Raw genomic sequence first — 16468 nt, 5'->3', positions numbered from 1 at the left:
TCAGTATGCTCACCAGGGAAGTCACAAGGATAATCCTGGGCACTGGAATCCTGCATTACTGGTGGATGCAATTGATTTTTAAACTTTGTGCAAATTTTGTCAAAGCATTTTCTCTCTGAGGAACCAGAATATTGGGAAGTTGGCACCGTATCCAGGCACTGAACTAAACATCTAAATTTTTAAGCATCCTGAGAGTGATAAGTGATCTATGTATGTTACCAAACTGAGCCATTCAAAAATGCAAGTTTAGGTTAAAAATTAAGTTTAAAAAAAAAAATAAGCAATTTTCAATGTTTAGGTTTTTTGTTCCCTGCTGCTTTCCCATCAACTAGGAGAGAAAAACTGTTGTTTGGTACTTTGAAGTAAAGGAACTTTTAAATACAAGTTCGAAGATTTTTTAAGTGTTTTCCAGGTTTTCTTTCTGATTCTGGAAGGAAACTTTAAAAGAAATATGGCTTATTCCAGGGTTTAAGATAAAATCCCAGCTGTTAACAACAGTCTCATTTTCCCAGTTTTACATCAGTGTTGTTTGATTAATAACAGCAAATTTATTCCTGACCAACTCAAGAATAAATAGAACCATTGAAGAGGGACGCTACAGGCTAGATGTAATAAAAGCAATTAATAGAATAAGCAGATGCAAAGATCTGCATGTTTGGAGGTTGTGAAGAATTGGCATGTAAGATGTATATATTTTCTCTGCTACAAAAGAATATTTATTTCTCCTGTTAAATGTATCTAAGGAAATATAAATAATTTCAGATTGTTATAAAATATGCAGTGAGATGTTACTGTGAATCAAACACATCAAAGCATAGCTGAATCCCAAAAATGTACTTATATGCAAAGAAAAGTGGCTTTTCTCGTATTTTAAGAAAAATGCATCGTTCTTTGCTTTGCACATTTTCAAACTCTTTCTTTTCTTGCACAATTAGCCTGCATCAGTATTTTCAGTGTGGCAAATTGTAAACACTGCACTAATACAAGAAAAATTCACTCAAATACTGGTTTCTCCTATCTGCCTTTGAGATTCTTTAAGACAAAACCCTTGTTTGCATGGCTTACTGGGGTAGCAAACAGCTTATCACCATCACCAGAGAGCTGTCTGTTCCATCTAACTCTTCTGTTCAGGTGAGCTGCAGGAGAAGAGAATAGAGGAAGAGCTTTAGAGAGTGAAGGAGATGGGAGGGATCTAGTAAATATGATTTTAAAATATAAGAATTCAACTGCAAAACAAATGTGCCTAAAAAAAACAAACCACAAGGTAGTATCTAAATGTAATGTTGCCTTTAACAGAGATTCAGGAACTACAGCTGAAGGAATCCTTTGGAATTACAGAATTGAACTATGCAGGTTTATGTGCCCAACTAAAGCAGCAGGCTTTACAAGTGCAATAGATGGAGGTTAATACACTTCAGGAAAACCAGTGGAGATACAGGGCAATGTGCTGGAGAAACCATTATATCTAAAAAATGGAGGGGTGTCTATTGTTTTAACAGACAGCAGTGAATCAGGATTTCTGGCTATTAATCCCATCTCATATGACCTGGGGCAAACTAGATAATCTGTATTTAAAATACAATACTATTGGTTTAATGATGGGAGGGCTGGGGAGCAGCAGTCTGGAAAGCAGGATGCATAGTGAAGTATGCTGTGTTTATTCCGTGCATGCTGAACTCTGAGTAACCCTTGCAGTAGAAGGAGTTCCCCTGGCAGGCCAAGTGGGGAATTTGGCCTTTTCTTAGCTCTGCAGCTTTGTGTATTTGCTTCAGTAACCATTGATGATCCAGATCCGGAGAGGCTGACATTACAGAAGTAAAGATGTGTGAAAATGAGGAAGTTGTGAAATTGCAGTATCTTAAGGAAAAAAATTATTTTAAAAAATATTTTCCATGTTGGAAATAAGAAAAAGTTGTGTTTGCATTTTCAGTAGAAACAGTCTGTTTCAGAATCAAAAGATGTATTTCAATTTATTGGAATGACCTAGAGAGTTTTCTCTTGAGATATACGAAACATATCGGTATTTCTAAATGGGGGATTGTCTTATTGAAGCTGAAAGTTAACCTCTTGCTCAGTACCCATTGCTAGCCCATATTTTTCATCCTACATATCATGGAGTGAACTCTGCAATATATTAACGAAAATGCTCCGAGTATCCCAAACTAGAGGGGAAAGGTGAAGGGAGTAGGACTGCTGTCAAGGTACAGTTATTAAGTGGCACTTGTATATAATGCATTCGTGGATTTGAAAACAGACACTTCAGATGTTTTAAAAATGTGTTTGTTTTAAAGCAAAGAAAAAATAAATATTTATGTTTTTTCCAGTACTAACTGTGATTTTAAAAAAATCCAGAAGCAGCATGGTATGTAAAAATATTATTCCAACAAAAAATATAAACCTTTTTATATGTAAGCTATGTATAAGCTTGCATGTTGAAAAGAGATAATGTAATGCTGTGTCTACACTGCAAGTTAGAAATATTTTTCTAAGGAGGCCGCTTTAGTTATACATTTGGTAGAACTAGGTTGGCCATGGATATGGGAGCAATTTAGACCAGACACAGCGCTGGGATTATCTGAGACCCTTACATGTCTCCCTGGATTGCTGTCACTCTTAGCACATCGATTCCTTAAAATAAAGGAAAAACAGGGAAAAGACAGAAGCTTTTAATGTCTTTGTTCTTCCTTGAAACAGTACTTAAAACTAATGAGTTTTTCTTTAAACTTTACAAGACAGAAGCAGAGACAAAAGGAAAAATCCTGTGTCCCTGTGCTTCAAAATGTGGTCATTTTTTTTAAATGACTCCTTACCAAAGTGAAGAAATCTCTTGTGTTAAATAAATATAACAAAAAGTTCTACAAAATCTTGAACAGCTTCAATTCCTGTTAGGTTCTCAATTAATACAAGAAAATACATTGTCTCACAAGACTAAATAGTAGTCTTTTATTAAGTAGATAATGTTTGTTGTTAAAAGGTCATCGTTTTCTTCCTTATTATCCATAGGCTGCACACCAGTAGCCTATGTTTAATGTGAGTAAAATTGAGAAAGGCAAATAATTTATCATTTTCTTGTTTTAAAGAACCTTTGTTTTTCAATGTTCCTTATAATATATATCTGTAGATTTTAAAAACAGATAGCACTTAAAAACTGATTTATTGTTTTATAACGTTATTTTTTTGGGAAGAAACAGAGCAGCTCTTAGCAGAATTCCTACAGAAAAATGAGTTAAAACATGATGTTACATTTTGTTCATTATTGACTTCAGTAAATGTAGTTAAAGGCAAGCCCTGTGCAGCATTTCTCCAAGAAAGCCTAAATCGACATTAAACCATTGGTTGCTTAGTTTCTTAGGTGGAGCAAAGCATTCTGTGATTGTTACGGTGGAGTGAATACTGCCTGCTAGCATGCAATCATCAGGTACTGCAGAAGAGGTATGTGAGAAGTAGAAATAACTGTAAAATACACAAGTCAGTTCAGTGCATATGAAAATGCAAGCTCTAGGATTGGTTTCAGCACGTTGTCCAGGTGTCATGAGGGGCCTTCTGCCCCCAGAGTCCATGCAGATCTCCAATTTATGCTGTAGAAGCAGGATAAGTTCCCGAAACACTGAGTCGTGGCTTTATCCCATGTTCATCCTGCTGCCATCTAAGCCTAATTTGAATAAATTACTGTACAAATTCTGTAGGTAACTGTGGCTGTAGAGAGGAGGCTTCTGGTGTATGATACCTTCCAAATACATTGTGGCTAAGAATTTGATTATTTTTTTTCTTGGTGCTGGTGCATGGTGGTGGTGCATTCAGTTACCCTCCCTGCTATCAGTTCCCACTAATTTGAGAAGCAGGTACAATGCACATTCATTTTATATTGATATGTAGCTTTCTTCCCTCCTTTTGGTGATGGCTGAGGATTGATTAGAAGACCACAGCCATGTGACAGAAGTCCCCAAATTAGTCTCGATTACCTTGAAGATAAACTCCCATTTGGAGCTATGTTGTCCTGATGTGTCAGCAAGTACAATCATATAGATACTATCAAGTAATAAAATCTTTACAACACATCACATGAACTATGTAGATAAAGGGGAGATGACTGTTGGGTTTTGGTCAGAAAAGTCCAGAAGAGTAGTTGTAATGATTCCTATCTTTAGGGTTGCCAGTTACTAACTTTATTAGAACTATAGTTACTTTCTGTTAGGGACTTCTAGTAGAAATATATGGAGCAAATAAATATATAGAGGTAGTATCTTTAACTCAGTTTGCTTTTACCAGAAGACTGTGCAGATAAGGTTGAATTATATCTTTCATTTTAGCAACTTTTTAAAAATTGTCTGTATTAGACTAAAATCATTTGGGTTTGAAATGTTCCATAGTGGCTCTTAATCCAAAGATGATGTTTCAAAGAAATCTTAGCAGTTTTCTGTGAACCTAGTTGATAGTAGCCAAAATTTCACTGTGCATTTTCAGATTACATGAGTCAAAACTGGCGTAACAAAAATCTTCAAGTCTTCTGTTGTCATGACTAAAACTTAAATATCAAGATGGCTTCCTGTTTCTGCTACCAGTCCCAATTACTATTGAATTGGATGCAACTGACAACATTTAATATGTCTCATTAAATGGAAGAATACTGAAGCAAGAAAAGAACAAATAGATTCACAAGTTGTTGGTATCAATCTTACTGTAAAACCAAAACCTTTCAGTATGTCTGTTAATGATCTTAGTTTAAAAGGTGGGGAGTGTACCAATGAAACTTGTTGAGCTGGAAAATGTTATAGGTCCCAGTCACCTCTGTTCCAAAAAGGTTATCTGAAATTGGAGTAAGTAAAGAGGAATGCATAGATGATAAGAGGAAGAAAAAGTCTGTCATTTCAGAATTGTCTAACAGGGTTTGGCATGGCTTTAGCCCAATTTATTTACCCTGGCAAAAAAGAGGATGTAACTGCTCTGTAAAGGACTTTGGGGTAAACTCAGAGAAAGTTCTACGTAAGAGAAAGGGCAATGCTGGCACAGGTACAGAATAATATGCTTAGAATAGCTTAGAATTCTAACAGGCCTTGAATAGCCATGCATTAATTTAAACTAGAAATTAAAAGATTTTTACACACCATACTTTTTACTACAGTAAAAAAAGACAAGAAATTGCATTAAGTGCTATGAATTTTAAAAGAGACTGAAATGATAACAGAGATGTCCCTCCCACTTCTTTGTTTTGGTGCTTCCTAAGTCCAGGGTTGCTGATTTGATTTACTTGGGTGCTGGACTCTGAAGAGACAACAGGAAATAATGAGCTCAGAGAATCTGTACTGAGCCTTGAGCTTGCAGAAAACCTGAACTGGGCACACATCACTAGCTCAATTAGCATGAGCGTATTTCTGTTTTTCCTCTCTAGAGCCTTGTTTACAATTATCAGTTTGGACTTCTTTATTCTTTTAATATAGATTGTGAAGTATAACTCAGACCACGAATACAGTGAGTGTTTTTCAGTGGAATAGCCACCTCATACTGATACTCCACCAGCTGCTTGTTCCCTTCTCCATGCCAATACTTCTATTATGCCAGTACAGCTGTTTGTGCAGTCATGCAAAGAACTAGATCAGACCAGTGATCCAGCTGAAAAATACCTTTTTATTTTATCTTTGGTATTTTTAATTCAAGTCAGGCCCTTGCTCTGGTTGCTACACTACTGCATAAATGGTTGTACCAGCATAAAGCAGGAGGTCGCTCTAGAACAGCTAGGAATCATTTGAGCAATTTAAGGTCATATCCTCAGGCCAATCACCTGTAATCACCTCTAGGCCAATGAAAAGGGCTACATGTTGTTGATGATGCTGCCATTCATCTTCTCTGCCTCTCTCCTGTACCTCCTGTTGTACTGGGAGGGCCTGACCAAGCAATTGAGATGGTTCCCGAGAACTGTTTGAGAGCTGAAAGCTGATGAAACCACCTGAAAACTAAGCACTTCTTTTTTTTTTTTTTTTCTGATTTCTTTTACTTAGGTTTAGTTTTCTGTCTTTTTAGTTGCCCAAACCAGACCTTGGCTGTCCCATTGAGGTAGCACTCAGAGATTGAGAGCACCAGTCAGGGGCAGCAGAACCAAGTACTTCTTACAAAAGCTATGCCAGCTTGTACAACTTGAATGAATCACTTGGTTATCTCGCTCTCTGGGAACTACCTTTCTGGAGATCCAAATAGACTAAAGGTTTTCCTGATAGAGTGTTTTGGCAGGCAATAATCAAATTTCCTTTCAGGGCGTCCCAAAAATACTGGATTTTTGGAAGATCTGTGCCTTCCTCCCCTGCAAATGTTTCTATCTCTGAGCTTCTGGTAGGATTCTTTCTTTCCTGTTTTTGTTGTTCCTGTGACACCCTTCAGAATGTCACATCTGGAGCGAGGACAGAGCCTATACTGTGTCTCCTATAGAAGTCATGTAGAGCTGGCTGGTGCATTTCTGTTCAAATATTTGACTCTGTACAAGGATTAACTTTTCAATAATTCAGCCACATCTTGTTGGTAATTACTTTTCTACTGCTTATGGGTTTAGAATAGTAGCACCTAGTACTATACTAAATGGATACTTAATAAGGCAACATTATAATAGGACTCCCATGGAATTACACATTACATTAACACCAAATGAGTTCATTCTGAATTCATTATGAATGATTACTCTGAATACCAAAGGAATTAATAATCATTAGCCATTTGCTTTGGAGGGTTGCTGAATAATTGCCAGATACAGCTGTTTTAAGAATTTACAAGCTTTCCTGATCAAGTTTCATTCTGAAAAAATCATTAAGTGTAACTTTCTGTTCACTGGAGAGTTTCTACTTTTATTTTGAATCTGTACTCCTTGTTCAATTGCATTCCAGTTCTAAAAGCACTTCAAAGATACTCACTCAGCCTGGTTCATTCACTAATGGAATTACTTTCCTTATCTCCATTTTGTCTTTGAGTGTATCTCAGTTGGCTTTATACAGCACATCTGAAAAGTTAATCAACTTTAAAGCACGCTGGGAGACATTCAAGGGCAGGGTGACTCCGACATGACAAAAAGAATGCAAAAGTGTTATATTTATGACTTTGTGGCAAGTAAATTCTGAAAGTAAAGATATCCAAAGCCTTTGATTTGGCTCCTGAAAGTTCCCTCTGTTCCTACCAGCATTTGAAGACTCAGCTGTTTTGCATATCAGAGGTAGCTGACTTGGGAGAAAGACTGAATTAACTGCTTGCTTTAGAAGAACTTTTCCTTTGGGTATAAGCTTCCACAAGAGTTTTACTTCTTTGACAACTTTTTCATGCTAACTGTCTACAACAGCCACACAGTTGCAACTCGTATCATCCTGATAAATTCAAAATACAATGTTGAGCTTTTCTGCATAACTTCTTATTGAAAGTAGTAGTTTGATTCCTGCCCATAGTCCTAACAATATACATTCAGATACGAGATTTACTATGTGTTGATGTTAGATCAGTGACTTAGGTTTCGAAGTTGGGTAAGCATAACTGTGAATGCATGTTTTGGGATTATTTTGGATTTTTTTCCCACTCAGTGAGACAAATTCAGTGTAAAAAGCCTGTGCACCTTAGACCTTGTGGAATAAGGTTATACCGTTTCCTTGCATTCTGTCTGCAAACAGTGGTGCTCCATCTAAGCATGCACAGCCTTATTTGTGTTTCTCTGTGACAGCTGAATCCACTGCGTGGGTTTCACAAATGCCAGCAAATAGCATTTGCACATGAAGTTAGATTCATTAAATTGTGCTGAAATGTTAGTTCAACTGTAGATGATTCCCACTGAATTCGGGAGAGCCAGCATTTGGCCTCTGATCTATGATGTTTAATTAAATCTTTATGAGGCAGTTCTGTGTCTTTTGATTGCCAAGATAGCAATACAAATGTATTTGTTTTTAAGCAAAGGTTAACACTGTGTGATATGTCAGTGATGCCATAAACCACCTTCATTTAGAACTATGTCCCAAAATGAAACATATGAAGATAATTGCTTGTATAATTACTGATATGTTTTTATGTATTATATAAATTATACATGTAACATGACTTACTGAGCTGATTATAACCAGCTCAGGGGGAAAATCTTTTTTTTTTTTTTTCTTTTACAGTTAGAGAATGAGGGTTGGCAGTTCATTTTGGAGGCTCAGCTGTGGCACGGGGCTGGCTGCATGCTCTAACTGAAGTCAGGGGTTGACATTGGTGAGGTGGGAGCTCAGTGTAGAACATGCTGCCTCGCATATGGGCCCTGACAGTTGGCCACCAGGTGGCAGACACAGCCTCCTAGAGAATAATGGTATTTTCTTTGACCTACATAAAGAACAGCTGCATCTTTCTCCATTGAAAAATGATAGATAGTGCCAAGAACACTGAAGATAATGGCCACTTTCTGAAAGCTGTTTTCAGCTTTTACACCTGAAGCTTTTTATTCTTTTGCCTTTCTCTGTTACAGTTCTCACCTTGTGTCAGGGAAATATCTTTTATTTTTCCACTGGTTATAGTTGTTAATTTAGTTGGATTTGAACTGAGTTCTGTTAAGCAGAAGTATAACATAACCAAGGTTGTTTGCAGCAGTGTGTAGGCTCTACATTGTAGTAGTTGGAATGGATTAAATACATGTAATGTTTTTAAAATACCTGTATATATAGACATAGATAATTTTGTTTTAATTTATTCTTTTTTTACTGGATAATTCTGAATTTCTCTGCACCATTTAGTTCAATGACCGGCCCACCAAGGATGAAGCACTGCTGTCGAGGTATGCAAAAGCAACATCACATGCTCACAGCTCTGAAGAGGCAGGAAAATCACGAATATTGTAAATGCAAAGTGTAAGGTCATTAAATCGATACTGGTTTTAGCAGAAACTGAAGAGGTAGGGACTCGAAGGACTAACCTTGGCAATTTTGCAAGTGACCGTAACTTCAGTAAAGTCAGAGGGCTTCCATTTGTTTATTCTTGGAACAAATGTTGTCCTGACTCAGTATTTGGAATTCTTCATTCTCCAATACACTATTGAATTTCATTACATTTTATAACAAAAAAAAGCAGGAATGAAAATAAGGATTTATTTCAAAATAAGTGAGCAGAAATGTGGGTGCAAATTCACAATGCACATTAAAAACTCCTCTGCACAGACGGGTAGAGATGATGGCATGTTTGCTCAAAACTTGTTCTAAACTGATTCCAACCCTGAGCAGCCAGGCAGAGCAAGCACTTTTATTAACACTTACCTTTATTGTTTGGATGGATGTTTGGAACCTGCTCTGGATTTCTTATGTACAGCGTAGCGTACAACTCCTTGGAGGTGAATAAACTTATACTTAGTGTGTGGCAAGAGTGACCCACCCAGTCAAATCATTATTCATTGCTAATTTACTGCACTCCACGCTGGCCCTATGCCCACCACATTCCCACTGCAGGCAAGCTCTTAGTGTTGTATAGTTGTGTAGATGTCAGCGTTTCTATATCTGATCACAAGAAAGCTATCGATGTAATTTGATCTTTATATGTAGAGAGAGAAGATAAAAGCTCAAGTACTGTTCATATAATCTGATTATCTTTTTCCTGTTTCACAGAACTGTGGTGTTTTTCTTATCCAGTTTGATCTGTCTTCCAAGGTCCATGTGGTGTTACTACACCAGCGGCATTGTCCCCCAGTACGTCTTATGTAAACAGAAGAGTTTATGGCTTGAGTTCATTTACCTTCTTCACAGGCGTGTGCCTGTCTCTCTGGAACACTGAGAGCCTTCAGTGCTCAGCTAACCTGAGGACAGTCTCACTGGTCACCCACTCCCCAAAAGCACAGCTGGGGATGGACAGTGGTTATATTTCAGGATACACAGAGCCACGTGGAGACAGCAAGAACCTTACCTAGGGACTTGCTCAGCCAGTTGTGCTAAACAGCTGTAAAGATTCTCACAGGCCATCAGTGGAACCAGTGTAAAACTTCTTGGGTGACTGGAAATAAATGGTTGCTCAGAGCTCTCGTTTGCTTCTAAGGACCTGTTTATTATAAGAATGTTTAATGTGCCATCCTGTGGACACGCGGTTAGTGCCTGGACTTTCCTACTGGCTGCATCATCCATTCATTATATCATAAGCTCTGATAGGTCACTTTTTCTCAGTGTTTCAGCCTTCTCATGTATGATATAGGCTTGATGGTATTTTTGTCTAAATAGTATTTTCAAATCTATGTATGACTGAAATTACTAGGGGTTTTGCCTCTATTAATGGCATGGAGTTTACACTGGTGTAGCTTAACTGGTATCTACTTAGCTTTACAATACCATAGCAATAGGAACAGAGGCTTCTGTGTATGTGCAACTGCTTCATTGTTTTCCATGCTAATGGTGTTTTTCTTTATCTAGATAGGGTCTCAGCATCTCGGTCCAGCTGATAAAGGAAGTTTCCTTTTCAGTTGTCTGCTCCTGCACAATTGGTCATTGAGTTCAGCAATCTTGGGATTAAGCTGAAGGCATTTTAATTGAAAAACTAAGTGTCGAATATGGTTGCGGGACAGTCAGAATCATGTTACAGACACTTGTAAATCAAAAGTGTAAAGGAAACACTGGTGGCAAGACAAGTTTCTCTGTTCCTTCCCTGGATCTTATGTATTTGAAATTGATATAGAAACCCCCAGTTTCATACGTTTCTCCCACACTCCTGTGTTTTGAATGCTAATCACAGGAGACGGGGAATGTTCACAGGGGGAAGGTACATGGCTCTCTTCTATTTCAAGTATGGAGACATCCTTTTAATTGCATGCAGACAGCAGATGGTATGGCTTTTGTGGCATCATGAACTCCAGCACAATGTAGTCAGCCACTGCACAGCATGGTACAATTTAAAGCTGAGTAAATACGGGGAGAGTGAAGGGTTAGGGGTGGGAAGGCAGTAATTCCTAGGACATTTGTTCCATTTTTATTTTACAAATTGACCATGATTTTGTTATGTTTCACTCTTGTTACCTTTCTGCATCTGTCCTAGAGAACTGCTTTTCTGCCAGGAACCCAAATAGTTTTAAAAGGATTGTTATCAAATTCAAAAACCACATCTCCATTTTAAAGTTTTATGTTTTCTTACATAAGAATATGTAAGATTTTGAAGTTACTTTCAGACTTCAGAAGAGGAAGTAGATAAAAAAACCCACAAAAAACAAAACAAACAAACCACAAATAATATAAACTCCCAACTAATAAACATGAGGTAGCAAAACATGAGTCACAAAACTGACTCCGAATTTTCTAAAGCTTTTTCTGGTCAGAAAATTCTTTTCCATTAGAAAGCCCTTTCTCTCCTGATTCAGACTTTTCACGCATCAGTCAGTGTGTTATTCAGGAATCCCTCTCATTTTTTCTCTGTAAGAAAAAGTTCTGAAAGTGCAAAAATTTTCCTAAGACATTAAATGTTTTCTTATTCAAACCTTGTATCCCCTGCATATTCTGTATTTGGTTTAGAGGCTGTGTACCTTACAGACAGCAGAGGCTTTGCATGAGAGAAAGCAGCTTAGTAGGTAAAATGAAGAATACAAATAAGAGAGGATTTTTTTTCATTGAGTTGCGACATACTCTGGCAAGTAATATACCATTAAGTATGTATGTATGTATAGCAAATACGTTTAGTAAAATCTTATCCTCCCCCAACAGATACTAATTTAAGGATTTATTGTGCACACTGGTATGCTGTGACGAAACAGTAGGATATGGGCTGTCTCGTTTCTAGTTCCTCTTGAATTTAATTCTGGTACGACATAATCTACATCCAGCCCCGAATCTGTGAGGCTATGTCGAGACAGCCAGTAGTGACCACAGGAGAGAGGACCCACAGGAGGCAGGATTCGCGAGGAGACACCATTCTGTCTCAGCTCAGTAGAACGGGTTGCAAACTACACAACACTCTCCAACATGCAGTATTTAGAGCCCAGGCTGAGGGAGTGGACCACTGACTGTGAACTCAAAGACAATGTTATCGGTAATAAAACTGTTAGATGTAGCAATGCTTCTAATTTGTATAGTTTTATAGTAATGATATACCATGATTTACTTTACCGAACTTTCATCCTGTTACTGAAGTTTGTCTTGTTCTCTGACAGGGCAGAATATGGATAAGCTTGTTAATCAGAAATTCAAAAATGGTTACATAGAATACATTAATTTGAAATTATACCAAGAAGAGCAGTGGTGAAGTTTATTGGACCTTTGTTTTCCATGTATTTAATCACCCAGCCTATGTTCCTGTTCTTTTTCTGATCAGTTTCTTGACTCTAAATAGACAAGTTCTTGCATTAGCATATGGGATTAAATTAGTTGCATTTAAGAAATAGAGCTCACTTTGCATACAGCAAAACTTGTTGAACACTGTTGTATATTTCTCCAGACTTCTATAGAATGGGGGGAAAAATAGATTTTCTGTTCCTTCCCAAATGTATGGCTTTAATGAAATAAAATTCCAATCTATGATACCATTTTCACATAAATCCTAGGAATGTTTTTGTTCAGATTAAAAATTGTTGGTCTGTATCCTCAGCCAGTGGAGCAGTGCCAATACACAGCAGCTGGGAATTTCCTACCCTGCTATCTGTGTGTGGCAATGGATTCATTAGGCATAGGACATCTCCTGTATGCATTCTAAATTACCCAGCAGACTCCCTGACTTTTAACATATGGTTATCTTACATAAATCAGAGCTCTGCTTTTCCAAAATAAGTATATGACTTTTGTACTTTGTGCAAACACTTGCTAAACAATACAAAGCACTATTTGTCTCTTGATATTAAATAAGGTATAGCAACATGGTACCACAGACTAATCAAACGTACTTTACATTCAAGTAGTGAAAAATATTTCATAATTCTTTTTTTCTGTGTGGAGATAAGGTAAGACATGTGCAGGTGCAGTAATTTATCCAGAATTTTGTCATTGCCCATACCCTACCAGAATTACTTAGGAATCTGTGCAGCTTGTTTCTTATTTTCGTATTTTAACTAACACAGGGTGTGCTTCCAAAGAGAGCAAGGCTGATCTCAGGACACTGCTTTGAAGCCATTTTCTCCCTGTTTCATTGTAACATATTTTACTGTTATTCCATCCTGAATGCAAAATCAGTAGCATCTTGAAATTAAAAATATATCACTTTGTTTAAATATGCACTAAAATGAAAACCGAACTTTTGTCCTTGATTTCTGCTGATCTCCAGATTATTATCAAGGATGTATAATTGAATTATAGCCTTGATTTTCATCAGGTCAATGGCATCTGTGCTGGTGACTCACATAGATCATAAAAGTATATTTCCAAGGGGTGTGGGTATAGGTGGGCTGAACAGCTTGGGCTGATTTATAAAAACGAGGGCCTCGAGCCATCTGCACTTATCCATTCTTTGTTCCAGCTGCTATTCTGCTCTACCGGCCACATCACCAGGGCAACATGGCATTCGCAGGCAAATACGAATTCGAAGGCGATGAGAACTATGATGAATTTGTCACAAAGATTGGTAAGTATGTCTTGGGCTGTAAGTCTTAAAGGTTATAAATTAGTTAAAAATATTTTAAAAAAAAAAAGATTTGTAACAAAATGTGCCGAGATCAGCAGGGGCTAAGACTGATAGGAGTGCTCTGCACTTCAGCAAGGAGATTCAGTTTTCATTCTTGTAAGAAGCACTGTCAGCCACAGGAAGTAGTCCTGTTTACAGAAGGGGTATTCCTTTCTCAGTGGCAGCAGAATGAAGAGCCAAGATGTTTGCAGTATGATGATTGTGAAGGTCACTTTTTCTGTCCTTAGTATTCACCAGTGGGAGTATTAATTTAGTATGAAAATGCTTGTCAAAATCTTACACAGGAACAGGTTTCTGTGAATGCTTTCAGAAAACTGCAAACCTGTTTCAGAGATGATCCCATAAAAGCTCTTGGGGACACTGTGATCTGTGCACAGGAGTTCAGTGCTTGTGTTCGTGTATTTAAAAAGCAATAGCAAACAGTAAATCAGTATGTGCAGCTATATAGCAAAGACACAAATTCATACACATTAAACTCCACGCATCTGCATGTGTTAGATTAAGTAGAAGGGAATATTTGGATATACTTTATATCTATACATTTATTCTGTGTATCATTTCTCAGGGAAAAGAATGCAAGACCAAAACTTACTATTTTAGCAAATGCATTGATGTACCTATATCTTCCTTTATACCAGTAATTTAAACTCAGATCTTTGATACTGCTGTAAAAAAAATAATGAAAAACCCACAACAAATCAGATGCTCAGACATCAATGTCTGAGAACAAGCACACCATTAGCGTGCTTCAATTCAAATACAGCTGGTAGGCTATTAGATTTGATAAACTGTATGTTTCTATTGATTAAGGTCTCCCCAGCGACAAGATTGAAATGGGAAGGAATTGCAAAATAGTCACTGAGGTGGTGCAGAATGGAAATGACTTCACCTGGACGCAGCATTTCCCGGGAGGCCGCACCACAACCAACACATTCACAATTGGCAAGGAAGCAGAAATGGAGACAATGGGTGGTAAAAAGTTCAAGGTAAATTATTTTAGCTCTTAAGTTCTACACTGTCTCAGATGTTTTTTAATTTAGGGTAAAAATCGGATCTGTCTCAGGGACATCTTCCTTCAAGTGTTTTTAACATCTGTCATAGCTTAGAAACATATGATTTTTCCCCCATTTCTTGATGCCCATAGTAAAATATCTAAATCTAATTTTAAAGAGAGCTAGGGCTTCAGAACTGTATGTACTAATAAAGAACAAGGGTAGAGTGTCAAGCATCTACTGGTGTCACAGCTCAAGGAAACGTAATGCTCACTGAAACTCTAAAGAGCTGGTTGGCAGCTATGTCATTGTCCAGCCCCGTACAGCAACTGTAGCACGCTGTGACGGGAGTGCTGCGGTGCTGTCATTACTCTACTTACCTTATTCATTTCTTATCTATTTAAAGGGATAAGACAGTTTGGGGCAGCTAACCTCTGCATTTTGAGGTGTCCAGAACCCTACAACAGATTACTGGATAATTTGTTTATACATATTGAAGAAACAGGAAAACCAGTAATTGCATCAGGGAGCTGTGACAAACAGAGAATAGCAGTAGCACTGCATGATTTTCAGCATGCTGTTTTAGTCATACCTTTCTGATTATGAGAGGAAAAAGCCATGTTTTTGGCTTTGAGAAATCTTTGTGATACCTAGCGGATGGAATAAGACACAGTTTTACTTGGTCAATTTATTACAAACTTAGGAATTTTGAAATATTACAAATTCTTTTCTCTTCTTTTTGGCCCTGAGCACTTCAGCAGTCCAAAGCCTACTAAGTAGCCAAAAATGGAGGCAGAGTAAATGACTCTCAGCAGAGAAACTGCTGCCTTTTAGTACAGAGTCACTAAATAATACATAAACAAGTAAGATAGTTTCCTTGTGTCTGGTAAAAAATGTCCACTCATCTCTTCATTTTGCAAATTATTTTTTTCTTCTCTAAATATGACTGGCTCACCTGTCTTTATTACTAAAAGCACAGGCAAGTCTGACTAGTTATAGAGACAAGACTGATTTTATGATGAAACTACGTAGCTAGTTTTGGCGCTCAGCTGGGCTGCTGTAGTATTTGTGATCTTCATAGCAGCATCCTGCCATACTTCTTTCATACAGAAGCAACTCCTGTAGCAATGGGCACATATTGTAGTATAAAGGTGTGACTGCAGACTGTGCAGTCATGTTCACCTATACTTCAATGAGTGAGGTGAATTCTAGTGTAGTTAGAGGTATGAAGGTCAGGATCTAGGGTAAAGATTCACAGCACTTGTCCACAGTGACTTTTGTGCTGCTTGCAGGAAGGTTATTAGTATCTGAGAATGCTACTTCAAAATTAACTGATACCTTCATCCCTTTTGCTTCACTGTCAAAACAAGAGAACCACAAAAACCATTGAGGCCTGAATGAGAAGCAGTCTCTGCTTAGGTCATTTTTAGAGCTATGAATGAATATTTTGTAGATATGGAACTTGCATGTATTGTTAGATGCAACTTTTTTTAATTTAAGTTGTGAACATTTAAGAACTAAAGCACAAGGGTTTTAGTCTTGTTCATGAAGCTGCATGTATTGTTTTAGTCTTGTTCATGAAGCAAGTAACTTCTACTTTTTTAAAAGTAAAAACTTTAAGCATCAGGTATACAAATGTTCACAGTGTATCTGATGATATAAATGCCAGTAACCCCAGGGAACACTAAACCTTTCTCTATTGCAGGCAACTGTTAAAATGGAAGATGGGAAAATAGTAGCTGATTTCCCCAACTATCGTCATACTGCAGAGATTTCTGGAGGAAAGCTAGTAGAGGTGAGTTCTCAAATATCTGGCTGCCATGTCTTTTGTTTCATTATTAGAAAACTACCTAGCTGCAACTCCTCACAGAATTTCTGTAGAACCTTATTTCCTTAGTCTTACCAAAGGAAAT

The 16468-nt window shown here is 37.5% G+C and overlaps 1 protein-coding gene across 6 annotated transcripts in view; it reads left to right on the top strand.

The window, feature by feature from the left end:
• Positions 1-16468, top strand: part of FABP6 (fatty acid binding protein 6) — a 46367-nt gene that overhangs the window by 23178 nt on the left and 6721 nt on the right. For 5 of the 6 annotated variants that reach the window (XM_074155833.1, XM_074155835.1, XM_074155839.1 and 2 more), the window contains 3 exons: positions 13399-13503; positions 14374-14549; positions 16261-16350. In XM_074155833.1, coding sequence (XP_074011934.1) covers positions 13399-13503; positions 14374-14549; positions 16261-16350 — 371 coding nt within the window. Of the gene's footprint in view, positions 1-8732; positions 8768-13398; positions 13504-14373; positions 14550-16260; positions 16351-16468 lie in introns of those variants that run through there. The other variant, XM_074155837.1, reaches the window with a different exon arrangement.

The sequence above is a fragment of the Numenius arquata genome, chromosome 11 (genome assembly GCF_964106895.1).
Source record: "Numenius arquata chromosome 11, bNumArq3.hap1.1, whole genome shotgun sequence".
Classification (NCBI taxonomy): Eukaryota; Metazoa; Chordata; class Aves; order Charadriiformes; family Scolopacidae; genus Numenius; species Numenius arquata.
Note: the sequence above shows the minus strand (reverse complement) of the source record. Positions and strands in the feature narration are given on the sequence as shown.